The 16,061-nt window shown below is 45.5% G+C and overlaps 1 protein-coding gene across 1 annotated transcript in view; it reads left to right on the top strand.

Moving 5' to 3' along the window:
- Positions 1–16,061, top strand: part of Syne2 (spectrin repeat containing nuclear envelope protein 2) — a 321,778-nt gene that overhangs the window by 57,619 nt on the left and 248,098 nt on the right. The window contains 4 exon segments of the mRNA XM_052739574.1: positions 11,614–11,675; positions 13,990–14,085; positions 14,186–14,263; positions 14,351–14,443. Coding sequence (XP_052595534.1) covers positions 11,614–11,675; positions 13,990–14,085; positions 14,186–14,263; positions 14,351–14,443 — 329 coding nt within the window.

Raw genomic sequence — 16,061 nt, 5'->3', positions numbered from 1 at the left:
AAACGCCTTTAATCCCAGCACTGGGGAGACAGAGGCAGGCAGGTTCTTGAGTGAGTTCAAGGCTAGCCTGGTTTATATAGGGAGTTCCAGGCCAGTTAGATCTATACAGTGAGACCCTGGTCTCACTGCCCCAAAACAAAAGCAAAAAAAAAAAAAAAAAAAAAAAAGTGAATAAAAATTTACATATCACCTAAGTCACCTGTTTGAAATGTTGATATCCGTAGAATTGTGCAGACTACTACCACATCTGATTTTAGATCTTGTCATTCACCTGGAAAAAGAACCATTCATTTTAGCTACCTCACCTCCATTTCGGTCATTGTACCCCTCATAGACTTCCCTATTTGGGCATGTCATGTAAATGGGGTTAGGGATTTAGCTCAGTGGTAGAGTGCTTGCTTAACAAACGCAAGGCCCTGGGTTCGGTCCTCAGCTCCAGGAGGGAAAAAAAGAAAGAAAACAAAAAAAGAAATGAATCATATAATTTGTGATATTTTCATGACTGGCTTTCTTTCACTTAGGTTTCCCATATAATCACTAACACTTGCATAGACTAGGCATTGTTTATACCAGTAACTCATAAACTGCCCTGCAAAGGACCTGATGTAAATATTTTAAATCTGTAAATACTATGAAGTGTCTGATAACTGTCTATGGTGCTGTTTTAGCCTGAATGCAGCTACAGGCAACGTGAAAAAAGATGAGTGTGTCTGAGATCAAATAAAACTTTATAAAGACAGGCAGTGGGTCACATAAGGCCAGTGCACTGTAATTTCCTGATTCTAATCTAGGTCAGTAGAGTAAATCCTCCTAATGCCTGAAGTAGGCATCATTGCCCCATTTCACTGATGAGAAGACGTCTGGAGACCTGCCTGCCTGTGTCTCCCCACATGCTCAACGGTGGGGTTATAGCAGACACAAGATCAAATGAAAATAGACCAAATCTAAAACTGGTGGTTTCGTCTCAACAGTGATTATAGATTGAGATGAGCACTAACTTGTGAGCAAGTGTGAAACGTCCCTGACTCTGTGACAAGAAGTAAAAAGCTTTGGTTGCCTTTGCTTTCCTTCAAGGTAGAGCCACAGGGCCAAGACCTGCATGTGGCTGGACTCGGTGACGGGGTCAGGGGCGAGGGTACCTTAAGGCTTGTAAAGGGTCCTGAAGGAAGGAAGTGTAGCTGGACTGTTTCTCCAGTACTACCCGGCTCCTCGGTCCCTCAGCCACTTATAAAATAATCATTCAGTGGCGTAATATTAACTACCAATTGCATGGCCTATAGCAGGCCTCCTGCTAGCCAGCTCTTACATCTAAAATGAACCCATCTCTATTAATCTATGTTCTGCCACATGTTCTGTGGCTTACCGGTCTGCTGGTATGTTGTGCCTTCAGCGGCGCCTGGAGTCTCTCCACTCTCCTTTCTCCTTTCACTGTCTCCCTTGGATTTTCCCACCTGGCTCCATCCTGCCCTGCCATAGGCCAATGCAGCTTTATTTATCAGCCAATCAGAGCAATACATATTCACAGCATACAGAAAGACATCCCACAGCCTTTAATCTCAGCACTTGGAGGCAGGGGAAGGTGAATCACTTTAAGGTCAAGGCCAGTGTGGTCTACATAGTGAGTTCCAGGACAGCTACGGCTTCATAATAGAGAGACCCTGTCTCAAAAAAGATGAGATTTTTGACGTTCCACAGCAAGGAAGTGGAAGTGTCTGAGCTGAGGCTGGAGTAGTACTGTGGGGTAGGAGGTCACAGATTTCCTAAACCCTATTAAATATTTTTTTGATGCTGATCTTAAGAGAAAACTTCGCCTTCCAAGGATGAAAAGAGGCAGAGGCAGGTAGGTCTCTAGATGTCTCGTCAGTAAAATGGGACAATGATACCTACTTCAGTCATTAGGAAGATTTGCTCTACTGACCTGGATTAAAGTCAGGAAACTACGATGCACACTGGCCTTATGTGACCTGCTTGCCTGGCTTTATAAATAAAGTTTTATTTGAAAGCAGACACATAAAGCCACATCTTTTTCCAAGTTGCCTGTAGCTGCTTTCATGTTAAAACAGTACCACAGGTAGTTATCAGAGGCTTTGTAGTACCTCGATCTCCTGGCTGGAGTGAAGAACAGCATGGAGGGGATGCTGAGCGTACCTGGCTGGCCATAGAGGCATCCTGCCAGAGCTTATGGGAAACGGAGCAGGGGAGCTGGAAAGGTTGAGAGTGAGTATGGAGAAAGAGATAGGTACCAGATCTGGAAGGAGGCAAATAGGCTGGACAGGAGGAGCCTGGTGGAAGATGAGGGTGTCACATCCTGAGGTCCTGTGGAAACAGTCTGATGTAGTCCTGCGTGCTGGGCTCCACAGGCAAGGGCTGCTTTCCCACAGGGATGCATTAGACTCTGGGGGCGGGGGGGTTGGGAGTGGGGGTGGAGCTCTTGTGAAGCAGAAGTTTGAGGTGGAGATGTGGTTACACAGGTGCTTAGGAGTTATGTGAGTCAGCATTTACTTCCTGGACTGTCTTACTGGCAGACCTCAGTCCTAGAAGTATTTCCTTTTCTTGGTTGCTTGCATATATAGCTGGTTGCAAGAAAATGTGTTAACGCTTCCCATCTCCCTCCTCCACTTTGTAGTTAAGCAACAGGCCTTTTCCTGTTTATGCTTCCAGTGCTTTAGAGTTTTCTTGTTTGGGTTATATGTGGTACCATTTAATTTCTTTAACTGGCTTCTTTATTTCTGTTTGTTACCATCTCCATGAGAAACAGCAGGCGCAGCAGACTTTTAATGCCCTCTCTGCTGGATAACGGGTTATGAATCTTCTGGATGTCTGTTGGAGCACATGGCTGCAATGTATTGTTCAAACTTGATTATCTTTACCATGAGCATCCCAGCTAAGGCTGAGCTGGGCATATTGTTTTTAAAACATGGCAACTGGGCCTCATTAACCCGCGCTCAGGACTTCCTAAGAAACACGTGCTTGCTCTCTGCCGTGGTTCTTGGCTCAGAGCTCCTAAGGCTATCAGGGACATTTGTGTTCTGATATTTTGATTTGGTCCTGTTTCTGATAGAGAGCTCTCAAAAGTCCTTGGAATTTCCTGCATAAACAGGAACTTTTTTTTTTTTTTTTTTTTTTTTTTGAGATAGTGTTTCTCTGTGTAACCCTGGCTGTCCTGGAACTTGCTCTGTGTAAGACCAGACTGGCCCCAAACTCACAGAGATCCACCTGTTTGTGCCTCCCAAGTGCTGGGATTAAAGGTGTGTACCACCACGGCCCAGAAGGGGAAACACAAACACAGGAAAGCTTATTTAATGTTGCAGGTTTTACACAGAGCAGGAGGGAAATGGAAAGCTTAAGGTACATAACTATAGGAAATGGACTGCTGGAGGCAATGTGAGTAGCTAGAAACAGTGTGAAGTTGTATCCTTTAATATGCTCATACAAATATACATAGAATCATATATTTTATAACTTGTTTTTAAATTTACATATATATTTTAATTTTTATTTATGTGCGTTGGTGTTTTGCCTGCATGTCTGTGTGAGGGTGTCAGGTGCCCTGGAACTGGATTTACAGATGGTGGTGAGCTGCCATGTGAGCGCTGAGAATTGAACCCTGGGTCCTCTGGAAGAACAGTCAGTGCTCTTAACCTCTGAGCCATCTCTCCAGCCCCTATATTTATGTTTTCAAATTTTTATTTTTTTCAAAGCAGAATCTCCTGTATCCCAGGGTGGCATGAAACTCCGTTTGTAGCTGAGGATGTCCTTGAACTTCTGATCATCCTGCTCTTCCTCCCTAGGGCTGGGATTTTAAGTGTGCAAGTACTACATCTAGTTTCTGTAGCGCCGGAGCTTCGAGCACAGCAGACAAGCTCTCGACCAACCGAACTGTGTCCTCAGGCCTCCCTTATTCCTTCTCACCGAAGCAAACACCTGCAGCAGCGCCCACACGTTAATGCTGCTCTTTTTATTGGGTGTATGCATTTTCCGTCCTTTCTGTGTTTGGAAGGTTAAGTAGTGTGCCTTTCCTGCTTCGTTAGCTTCAGCTGTCACCCTGGCCCCGCTGAGAGTCATCTGAGGGTGTCTCAATTGTGGGATTGCCTAGATCAGACTGGCCTTTGAGCATGTTTCTGGGAGTGGGGGTCATTTTCCTGATTGTAGATTGCTGTAGGGGGACCCAGCCCACTGTGGGCGGTACCGTACCTAGGCAGGGAACCCTGGCTTGTGTAAGAACGCTAGCCGAGCAGATGCTACGGAGCAAGTCAGGAAGCAGCCTTCTTCTGTTGGTTCTGCCTGTGCTCTTGCCTTATGTGCTTGCCAAGATCTCCAGGAACGGACCAGGGCCTAGAGATGTAAGATGAAGTTAACCCTTTCTTCTCCACGTTGCTGTTGGGTATTGATCACAGTAACAGAGGAAGAAACTGGGGCGGTGCCTACCTCTTTGCCCTTTCAATGAGGGTGTTAGGAAGTGGGTCTACCTCACCTGCATTCATTTAATCTGTGAGCCATACATTTTGTTGATTCTGTAGATAGTGACTCAGTGCCTCCTGCCTACCCAGTGCTGTTGTAGGAGCCGGGGATCCCGTGCACAGTTCAAACAAGCTCCTCCCTGTGCAATTCATGTCCTTTCTGTGTCAATCTAGAGGACTCTGCAGGAGGGTCAGTGTTATCACTGAGCAAAAAATGGAGGAATCTTGACCAGGCGGTGGTGGCGCATGCCTTTAATCCCAGCACTTGGAGGCAGAGGCAGGCAGATCTCTGTGAGTTCCAGGCCAGTCTGGTCTACAGAGTGAGTTCCAGGACAGCCATGGCTTCGTAATAGAAAGACCCTGTCTCAAAAAGGATGAGATTTTGAAGATTAAGGTTCATTTTTCATTTCTACTGTTTTCTACTTCTGCTTTTGAAACATTTTCCATTTCAGATCTTTTTTTTTTTTTTTTTTGGTTTTTCGAGACAGGGTTTCTCTGTGCAGCTTTGCGCCTTTCCTGGAACTCACTTGGTAGCCCAGGCTGGCCTTGAACTCACAGAGATCCGCCTGGCTCTGCCTCCCGAGTGCTGGGATTAAATGCATGCGCCACCACCGCCCAGCTCCATTTCAGATCTTTAAAAAAAGATTTTAAGTGTTTGTGTGTGTGTGTGTGTGTGTGTGTGTATGTAAATGAGTACAGGTGCCAGAGGTGTTGCCTCTCCCTGGAGCTGGAGTTATAGGCAGTTGTGAGTCATCTGGTATAGGTGCTGGGAACAAAACTCAGGTCCTCTGCAAGCATAGTATAGAGGAAGATGCCTACTGTCAAACTCTGGCCTCCACACGCATGCACGCACGCACGCACGCATGCACACTCACATGCACACGCACACACGTACCCTAGCCTACAACATATGTGTGCACGTACACAAACAGTAGCTTAGAGGTACATTACTAGTGGAGAATGTTGGCCTAGGAACTTGTAACTTACTCAGGAAGGTATTAATAAATGATGGACAGATTTTAGTGAGGAGAATGAAATATCAACGTCCTGAATCTGGGGCTGGATGCAGGAGTCAGTCCAATTGATTGATTGCTCCGGGAGATGTCACACTTCAGTACTCATGGCTCTTGGCTGGAGAGAAAGGTGTGTGGTGCCTTGGCCTTGGGGTGCTGTTTTCAGACCTACTGTGGGAGGACTCCTAATGTCAGTGTCTCAGGTGAATTGATGCAAGACGTTGGAGCCTTTCTGAGACCCAGTAGCCATGGTAGCTTCTTAATGAGCTAATTTGTAATGAACTGAAAATCTGTGCCCTGAAGTTTTCCCTAATCTGTTCTCAGTTCAATTCCCTCCCAGCTAGGGGAAGCTGTTGCCAGCTCACAAAAGGCAGGCTGAATCGGAGCAAACCATGGGGTGAAATGTATTTTCATGGTAATGATACCAAGAGAAAATCTCTGCCTCCCTTTTCATTCCAGCAAGTAGTTTCGAAGAATGATAACCAGGGATGCTTACGTGAATGTCAGTGTGTATCACTTACATTCCTTATTTGCTTCAAAAATAAAATAAGTTCACGTTTTCTGTTTTTTAGCACTTTCACAGAAATTCACCATTGTAATATGTTGTTCCACTATTCCCTTCATGTCTTCTCCCCTCCCCCCACCCCTGCCATCTGCTGTTTAAAAGGTCCTGTTCTCTAGATGCCATTCTAAGAAGGGTTTTATTAAGTTGCGGTAAGCATGCGGCTCTTAATTATTTGTTCCTAAGGTTACGTCTCCTGGCACAGGGTGAGCTGCTTGGCTCTGGTTCCTGTAGAATTAACTGTGCTATTCCGGGGCAAGGCAGGATGAAAACCTGTGAAATGTAGGGTAAGGGATCCATGGCCTGGAGCATCTACAGAGGTGTTTTATGCCCCCGGGATGTCTTTGCCATTAAGTAAAGGGTCCTTATTGTGTTTAGAGAGCTCCGATTTCCCCCATTGAAGAGAGTTGTTCTCTGGACAGTAAGTTTTACAAAGCCTCAAAGAGTCCTCTTCAAACCCTCTGGAGGCTCCCTTTGTGCATTGCTTCTCTGTGGAGGGGGGTGCACCTGTGGGGATGGCTGCTGACTCTCTTCCTACCAGCCCCCCATTTCTATTGGAGTTGAAGTAAATTGGGACAGCGATAACTAGCCTTCTTTATAACAGTTTGATTGTTTTAATTCAAATTCTGGCATTGCGGTCAGGGGTTGTTCCTCACCTCCGATTAGACAAGCTGCTCCGATTTCAACCGTCTAGTAAGAGCCCTGATTTTGGTGTCTGTTTCCCCAGCCTGGGAAAGCTCAGAGACCCCAGAGTGCTCAGTCTCAAGGCTTCTTTTGTTTAGTGTCAAATGAACATGAAATGAAAGCTACTCTTTTTGGGGGTATAGATCAAATGACTGAGATTTACAGATGTACCTAGAGCACTAAAAGAATGGAGCCGGAGGATGCTCTTGCTGAGCTTTAAACTCTGGCCATGGTCCACTGCCAGGGTTATTTCGTGCTCATGCCCTTCTCTCTCCACCCCAGCAACTTCCCTGGAGTCCTGCAGCATCCTCCTGGATGTGCTGATGCTCCTGCGTGGTTCCCTTTCCTCGTGGTCCCTCGAGGATAAGGAAGAGGTTTTCTTGGTTTGTTCGTTTTAATCTTTTACATTTTATTTTGAACTTCTATTTTATTGTTATGGAGGACACGTCTCTTCCTGCTTGGCGAATGTACATTGTGTACATGTAATTTGATCCTGGAATCATAAGACTTGTTTTCTAGTGTTTTGGTTTTTTTTTTCCCCTGTTGAGAAAATTAGCTCTCAAGTGCGTTTTTGCGGCACTTGTTTAAAGTCATTTATCATCTCCTGATAGCAGAGGGAAAACTCGGGAAACACACCTTAGAGATTCCAGGAGACCCTGTCACTCTTCTGTAAAATAAAATTAAAATCAAAAGCACTAACTCTCAAAACACCAAAGAATTCAGTTGGCTTGTCAGAACCCAGTTTAGTTTAGTTAACTATCATTGACTGCCCGATGAAGTGTAAGTCATTGAATTATAACTGACTTAAACTGGTAATGCAAAGAAATGGAAAATGGATTTGGGGGGAAAGCCACAGTGAGACCTGGTGTGTCCATAACCAGTCACAACACTTGACAGACACTTACACTGTCTAAATCTACTTACCCAGGTCACTTTTCTTCTGTTTCTCGACCAGATGCTTATTGATTTAAAACATTTTAAGGTCCTAAATTTGGTGTCACACTTGTAAGACTCAGTAGCCCAGGTGGAGGTGACTTGGCCAGGGTAGTATAATTGAGATAATAAAAAGTAGATATAACCAGAATATTTGCTGCAGGCGTGTGTGTGTGTGTGTGTGTGTGTGTGTGTGTGTGTGTGTGTGTATGTATGAGTGCATCCTTTTTTTCCCTCCCCTTTGAGACAGAGTCTCTTACTGGCTGCCAGCTAACCTCAGGGAGTCAGTCTCTGCCTCCGCAACTCTGGGCTTAAATGTAGCACTATGCCTATTACTTTACTGACTCAGCTATTTCCCCAGCCCCAGAGTAGGTTTTGAACATGGACCTGAGAGGATTTCCCAAGGCATTAGGTAGGAACTGAGTGATAAACAGACGATCCCCAGCTGGTGATGTAGGAGGAAAACACAAGTGTAGGTCCTGAGGGTAGGAGATAGTCATTCTCTGTATTGGATGTTGCTTGGTGGTCCAGGAAGATGAAGGCAGAATACCGGCCATTGGTTTTAGTGAGAGGGAGCGTTGATATCCTTGACTCATGGTGACGTGGATAAGAGCAGTGTCAGTGGAATGGTGAGGACCTGCCTGTTGTGGGGCCACTTGAAAGTGAGTGAGGAGAGGACCTGGAGACAGCATGGATGCTTTGGAGGGGTTTTCTACGAGAGCAGACAAATGAGCAGTGCTGATGGAGAGTGGGTGCTAAGGGAGGTTAGTTTCTTAGTTTCAGAGGGAGAATTAACAGCATGCATTTATTCTGATGGGGGAGTAGGAGATAGGGAATAGAAGGGAGGAAAAGGTTCTCAAGTAGGTAGAAGAAAAAAGAACTAATGAATGAGAGGAGGGATGCCTTTGATCTGAGCAAGGCTAGTTGATGTATACCAATACTTTGGAGGTTGTTAGATGAGATTGTTGGGTCTTTTGGGAAGAAAGGTCTCATGGGCTGGGGCTACAGCTTAATTGACAGAATGTTGGCTGAGCATGCACGAAGTTCTGTGTTAAATCCCCAGCACTGTATAAATGAGTTGTGTATGGAGGGCATGTCTATAGTCCCAGAATGTGGAAAGTGGAGTCAGGAGATCAGAAATCCAAGGTTATCAGAATTTGAAGCTGGTCTGGACTTCTTTTTTTTTTTTTTTTTTTTTTTTTCGTTTTTCGAGACAGGGTTTCTCTGTGTAGCTTTGCGCCTTTCCTGGGACTCGCTTGGTAGCCCAGGCTGGCCTCGAACTCACAGAGATCCACCTGGTGGACTTCTTGAGATGCCGCCTCAAACACACACACACACACACACACACACACACACACACACACACACACACACACACACACATATATACACACACAATAAAAAAACCCACAAAAAAAGCAATGTTCTGATTTCATTTCTGTTGCTGTGATAAAATATGCTGGCAAAAAAACAGCTTGGAGAAGAAAGGGTTTATTTGGCTTACTACTGATCACTTCAGAGAAACCAAGCAAGGAATTAATGCGGCTAGTCACATCCCATCCATAGTCAAGAGCAAAGAGAGTACATGCATCCTTGCTTTCTTCTAGCTTTCTCCTGTCTTACGTGGTTCAGGTCCCCTTCATAAGGAATGTTGCCGCCCAGAGTGGGCTGGGTCTTCCTGCTCAGTGAACAGTCAGTACAGTACCCCTCGGGCATGCTAACCTGACCTAGACAATTCCTCATTAAGACTTTTTTCCCCCCAAGTGATTCTAGGTTGTGTTAAGTTGGCAGTTAACACTAACCGGCACCAACAACAAAGAAAGGTCTTAGCAGAGAATAAGAGTTGGCGAAGAGGCATTGTATGTTTGAAGAAGGAAATGTGAGATTGCCATGCATCTGTCCATTGGTAGGAGAGAGGTATCCATTGTGACTGTTGAGTGGCATTGAGGGTACCGGTGGGTGCTGGTCAGGTTGGTCATCATCAGTGGGTGTCTTAGTTACTTTTCTATTGATGTGACAAAACACCATGACCAAAGAAACTTATAGAAGAAAGAGTTGATTGGGGGCTTAGAGTTTGAGAGGGTGAGTCCATGACCATCAGACCATCATGGTGGGGAGCATGGCAGCAGGTAGGCAAGCATGGTGCTGGAACAGTAACTGAGAGCTTACATCTGATCCACAAACTCAAGGTAGAGAGGTAATTGGCTCTTGAAACCTCAAAGCCCATCCTAGTAACATACCTCCTCCAACAAGGCCACGCCTCCTAATCCTTCCCAGACAGTTCTACCAACTGGGGACCAAACATTTAAACATATGCGCATATGGGGGCCATCCTCATTCAAACCACCATAGTGGGGTTTGCCCTGACCTCAGTCAGCAGTATACATACAGGATGAGGTGCATGAAGGAAAGTCCTAAGATGCTAAGCAAATACAAATGTGTGAGTGTTGATGACAGTTGGTCATCTCATTTGGCATCTAGGATGGGGAAAGATGACAGGGAGGCCTAAGGATGATATGGAGGGTGTGAGGGCCAATGAGAAGCTGGCAGAATTGGTGACTTGGAATTACTGGTGGCGTCCTTAGAGCTGGGCACTGGAAGGAGAGAACGCAAGGCTGGGGAGGGATGTTCAGAGAAGAGATGCATCAGATTGAGTTTAGAGAGGTAATAAAAGTGCTGTCACGTGACCATGACTGTGCATGATGGAGGCCGGGGAACGTGTGTGTTTAGGCATGTGCATGTCTGCATGTTGACTGATAGCAGAAGGATTAAAGGGCAGAGCGATGTGAGATGTGGTCAGCTCATGGTCACTGGTGGAAGCAAGGCTGTGAGCATCAGGCAGAGGCAGAAGTGGATGTCCTGGCTTCTGTTTATACCCACCTATCAGATGAGGAGGATGGGGGAACTGAAGCTCAGGGCTTGTGTGCTCAGCCCATAGAATGGACAGTGTTTGCTTGACACTGAGGGAGTGGGGTGCTGAAGGAAGCTTAGCAGGGCCATACCTGCACAGAAGGGAAGGGAGGTAGAGTCTAGTGTTCAGTCTATCCCCAGTCCTAACTCACGCCTGGTTAATGAGAACATGGCTTATGTGTTTTTGCTATGTGCTGGTCTGTGCCAAGCACACTAGGTGAATCATTTGCCTCTCAAATCAACCTCCATCAATGAGTACTTGTTACATGAAGTCACCGTTCAAGTTCACGTAGCCACTCAGTCATGGGAGCAGGATTCAAACCCTGGTCTTTTTCATGGTTTACTCAAGAGCAAAGTGTAGCCAGAGTTTTTCTCTGGTCCTGTGGAATCTGTCCCACCCGCATCCTGCAGCCACTTGTTCCCAAATAAACACACAGAGGCTTATATTAATTATAACTGCTTGGCCATTAGCTCAGGCTTATTACTGCCTAGCTCTTACATTTAAATTAACCCATAATTCTTATCTATAGTTAGCCATGTGGCTTGGTACCTTTTCTCAGTTCTGCCTTTACATCTTGTTTCCTCTGTGTCTGGCTGATGATTCCTCTGTTCTCCTTTCTCTTCCTGTCTATCTGTAGTTAGAATGTCCCTCCTAACCTTATTCTGCCATTGGCCAAATAGCTTTATTTATCAACCAATCAGAGAAACACATTTTCACAGCCTACAGAACGATATCACCCATCAGCAGAGCATTTTGCATGATAAATTTGCTTGATATGGTGTCAAGGCCAAACTGTAAAGATCTCACCGAACCTTTAAAACTATCTTCAGATGTCCCAGGGTGATTCAGAGCTGGAGGCCAGGGACACTTCTCCTCCTCCTTTATAGTTCCTTTGCACAGCGTACAAATCAGTGAAAGAGCTCAATTCGTTAGTAAAAAAAGTGTTAAGAACCATCATTTCTTGTTAGCAGATCTGTGGCTTTCATCTGTGGGTTCAGAAGGAGTCTTTGGCTTCTTGTGTTGTGACCACGACTGTTTCTTCTCTCCTAGCTGAGCAGGAAGACACGCAGAAGAAAACCTTCACCTGCTGGATAAACTCGCAGTTGGCAAAGGTGAGGAGGACGAGGGTAACGTCGGGCTGTTACCCCAGGGCGGCCAGTGCCTGGAATTCTAGCACCTGGGAGTTGGAGGCAGGAGGATTAGAGGGTCAAGATGAGCCATGGCTGTATAGTGAGTTCCAGGCCCACTCGGGCTCCATGAGACCATGTACAACAAACAGATAAATACCAGAGCAAGATGCAATGATTGACATGTGGACGGTCATGGAATGTCTTTTTATAAGAGAATGTGCTGGTGCTCACCTTGGTGTCCTGGTTTATTGGTTATTCTTTCCTGGAACAAGAAAATGCCACCTGGAAAGGACCTGGACAGTGCTGCAAAAATATTTAGAGTGATAACACTTCCATCAAATGACATAATAACAATGTGACGTTTGTCTGTATTGAATGATGTGTCTTAGACACCATCCTAAACTTGTCATGTGTGGCGATGATGAATGCTTATGACATCTGCTGTTTTGAAATCATAGCTTGTTAAACAGCACACTGTGGACCACCATTTATTTTCAATTTAATTTCAGTCTTTTTGTTTTGGTTTTTGGTTTTTTGAGACAGGGTTTCATTGTGTAGTGCTGGCTGTCCTGGAACTTGCTTTGTAGACCAGGCTGGCCTCGAACTCACAGAGGTCCACCTGCCTCTGCCTTCCAAGTGCTGGGATTAAAGTACAGTTTAGTTTTTGAGATGAGTTTTTTCAGGCTGGTCTTGAACTCCTAGATCTGAGTGATTCACCTGCCTTAGGTCTTCAGAAGCTGTGTCTGTAGAAGGACTACCACCTACCTCACATTTCCTTTCTGTTCTTATGCTGTGCAATGAATTCTAGGCTAAGGCTGTATACTAAGCAAATGTCCTACCATTGAAGTGTATTCTTGAACCCCCTATGGCCATTTTCATTTATATATTCATTCATTCATTCATCTACCTACCTACATATACATATATATACACACATACATACATACATACACACACACACACACACACACACACACACACACACACACACACACACACATATATATATATATATATATATATATATATATTTTTTTTTTTTTTTTTTTTTTGGTTTTTTGAGACCAGGTTTCTCTGTGTAGCTTTGGAGCCTTTCCTGGAACTCACTCTGTAGCCCAGGCTGGCCTCAAACTCACAGAGATCTGCCTGTGTCTGCCTCCCGAGTGCTGGGATTAAAGGTGTGCACCACCACCACCCGGCCCTATTTATTTATGTGTACACTTACGTATGCATACAGATGCCTATGGAGACCAGAAGAGGTCACTAGATCTCCTGGGGCTGCAGTTTTTTTTTCTGTTTGTTTGTTTTTTGTTTTTTTGCCCCAGAGCTGAGGACCGAACCCAGGGCCTTGTGCTTGCTAGGCAAGCACTCTACTACTGAGCTAAATCCCCAATATTTGCCAGTTTTGAGCAGCCAAATATTGGTGCTGGGAACTGAACTTGCTTTCTTTGTAAGAGCAGCATGTGCTCTGAAAGGGTAAGCCATCCCTCCAGCCCCATTTTCTCTCTCTTTCTTTCTTTCTTTCTTTCTTTCTTTCTTTCTTTCTTTCCTTCCTTTTTTTGAGACTAGTTCTTGCTATATAACTCTGGCTGACCTGAAAGTTACTATGTAGACCCAATAGGCTGTGAACTTTTGGCCATCCTCCTGCCTCTGCCTTCTAGTGCTGGGATTTCAGGCTTATGCCTCTTTGCTAGCCTTCTAGATGAGTTCTAAATGATTTCATGGTATCACTATGTGAGAGATAGTATGATTCCCACAGAGAAGGCCTGTGCCTTGACCCTGGTCACACATTTGGCAAGGGAGTATTCTGGGACACAAGTCTAGTCTGGACCTAGGGGCCTCGATCCAAATGCCACTCCATCCTGTGTCTCAGTGATGCTGAGAACCTCAGATAACCTGGATGCCTGATGAATGACTCTCCCCCTCTGTCCTCCCTCTCCACCCATCCCACACAATGCATGACATTCTGTCCAAAGGGAGACACATCCTCAGCAATGCAGCTCTCCCAAGGGATCGCTGTGGCCTGATTCTGAGTGTCTTTTATTCTCCATGCACAAGGTTGAGGGCTGTAAAAGCTCCACTCAGAAAGAGCATTGTGTAACTGGGAATACGCCACGAGATAAGTCGGGCTGGCTGTCCCACCATGCTCTGGCGTGTGGCTTGTGAGGGCCGTGACATTCTCGAAAGATAATTTCTGCTGAGTGTTAGCTGTTTTGGAGGACACAGCGCTCACTTAGGAGATGCTTAGCGGTGTTGTGGACCATTTTCAGATTATTTTCCTCTTTTCCTTTGGCAGCACACACCTCCCTCGGTTATATCTGACCTATTCGCAGACATTAAGAAGGGGCATGTCCTCCTGGACCTGTTAGAAGTGCTCTCAGGGCAGCAGTTGGTAAGATGTCCAAAGGGCACCAAGACACTTGGCTGGTTTTGTTTTTTATTTTTTAAATGTGCTTCCTGTTTCTGAGGAATGTGTGTGCTTGAATTTTTAGCCTCGGGATAAAGGATCAAATACGTTCCAGTGTAGAATCAACATAGAACATGCCCTGACATTCCTGAAGAAACGATCGGTACGTATGAATCGAACCTGCGAATTCGCGGGAGGGACGGGTTCAGTGGAGGCTCGCCCCCTTTAACCTGCGCCTCTCTGCTTGCAGATCAAGCTGATAAATATCCATGTTGCTGATATCGTGGAAGGAAACCCGTCCATTATTCTGGGCCTGATTTGGACCATCATACTGCACTTTCACGTAAGCCTCGTGGTGAGAGGAGTGTTACTAGTCTAATCCACATGGTGGGAGGTGAGACACAGCAGTGTGACGTGATGTCACTCAGGCCGGAGCCGCTTCTGTAAACAGGACTTGAAGTCTCCAACAAGTCGAAAGCTTATGGCAAAGGCTACTATTCCAGTATTTGTGTGTAATGTATATATTGAGTATGTGTGTATATATCATATACATTATGCATACGTATACATTTGTATATGTGCACATACATAGTTTTGCACATACACACATGCACGCATACAGTTTTTATTTGTTTTTAAAGATGGGGTTTCACTATGAAGTCCTGGCTAGCCTGGAGCTCTCTATGTAGATCAGGCTGCCCAAACTCACAGAAATCACCTGCTTCTGCCTTTCAAGTGCTAGGATTAAAAGTGTATACCACTCTGGGTGATGGTGGCGCATACCTTTAATCCCAGCACTCAGGAGGCAGAGCCAGGCGGCTCTCTCTGAGTTCGAGGCCAGCCTGGTCTCCAAAGCAAGATCTAGGACAGGCACCAACTACACAGAGAAACCCTGTCTGGAAAAACCAAAAAAAAAAAAAAAAAAAAAAAAAGTGTATACCACCAAGCTTGTCTTGTATGAAAGATTCCTCAAATGTTGGTGTCCAGTGGCATCTGTCACTCATCTGAGGAGTGACCTTTTTTGATGACTACAGACTGGTTTTGGGGTAGGATTTCAGTCCAGTTTTGAACAGCAGTACTTCACTAAACACCTGCCAGTGTTGAGAACTTTGAATAGACAGGTGTGCTGCTTTCGTGGCTTTGTCCTTTATCTGCCTCTGTTCCCTCCGTTCCCTCTTGAGGTTTGGGTGTGGTGGGAGTCCTGAGTAGGCGGCCTCCTCTGCCTCACTGTGGGTTGTTGAGGGAAGCCTCAGTCTTCCTCTTGTGTTCTCTCTGTCATCTGTCCCCACTCCATTCTCCTGGCACTGTCAACAGTGGCTCCCTGATACAAAGACGATACAGGTGGCCAGGTACGGTGGCTCACTCCTGTAATCCTAGCTTTGGAAGGCCACACCTGGAAGACTGCTGGGCGTCTAGGGTTAGCCTGAGCTCCAGGGAGTTTCAGGTCCGACTGGATTACAGAGTAAGGCCCTGTCACAGACAAAAACAACAACAGAAGATAAGTGAAGTAGTCCCTTGGGGTCCCCGAATTTCTGTGGGACTGAGTGCCCCACACCCTCCAGGAGGACAGCAGCAGCAGTGACAGGCCTACTTGCTAGGAAAGGAAGCTGTTTGTTTTTCCTTTGAATTACGAAGAGACCCCAGGTGTGAAGACATTGCAGGAGGAAGGGCGGGAGGGTGTCTGCAGAACATTGACTTGTTTTCTGCTACACAACGGGACTAGTTCAGGCTGAAAACCCTCCTTGCTGGCTGAGATCTCGTTGGAATAAGCTGAACCTCCAGGCTTCTCGGGATGCTTTGACTCTCAAAGTACTTCTTATTTGTTTAGTGAATCCCTGTTTGGATTTTAATCAGAGTCCAAATTCCAGTTAAACCAAAGAAGGCATATGGAAGGCCTTTGGCCATTTTGCTCTTGCTCTTCATTTTGACTGTGAATGTCCAATGTTTGCTGTCCCATCCTG

The sequence above is a fragment of the Peromyscus californicus genome, unplaced genomic scaffold (genome assembly GCF_007827085.1).
Source record: "Peromyscus californicus insignis strain IS unplaced genomic scaffold, ASM782708v3 Scaffold_15__1_contigs__length_86483966, whole genome shotgun sequence".
NCBI classification, from domain to species: domain Eukaryota; kingdom Metazoa; phylum Chordata; class Mammalia; order Rodentia; family Cricetidae; genus Peromyscus; species Peromyscus californicus.
This window is presented reverse-complemented; position numbering and strand designations above follow the sequence as displayed.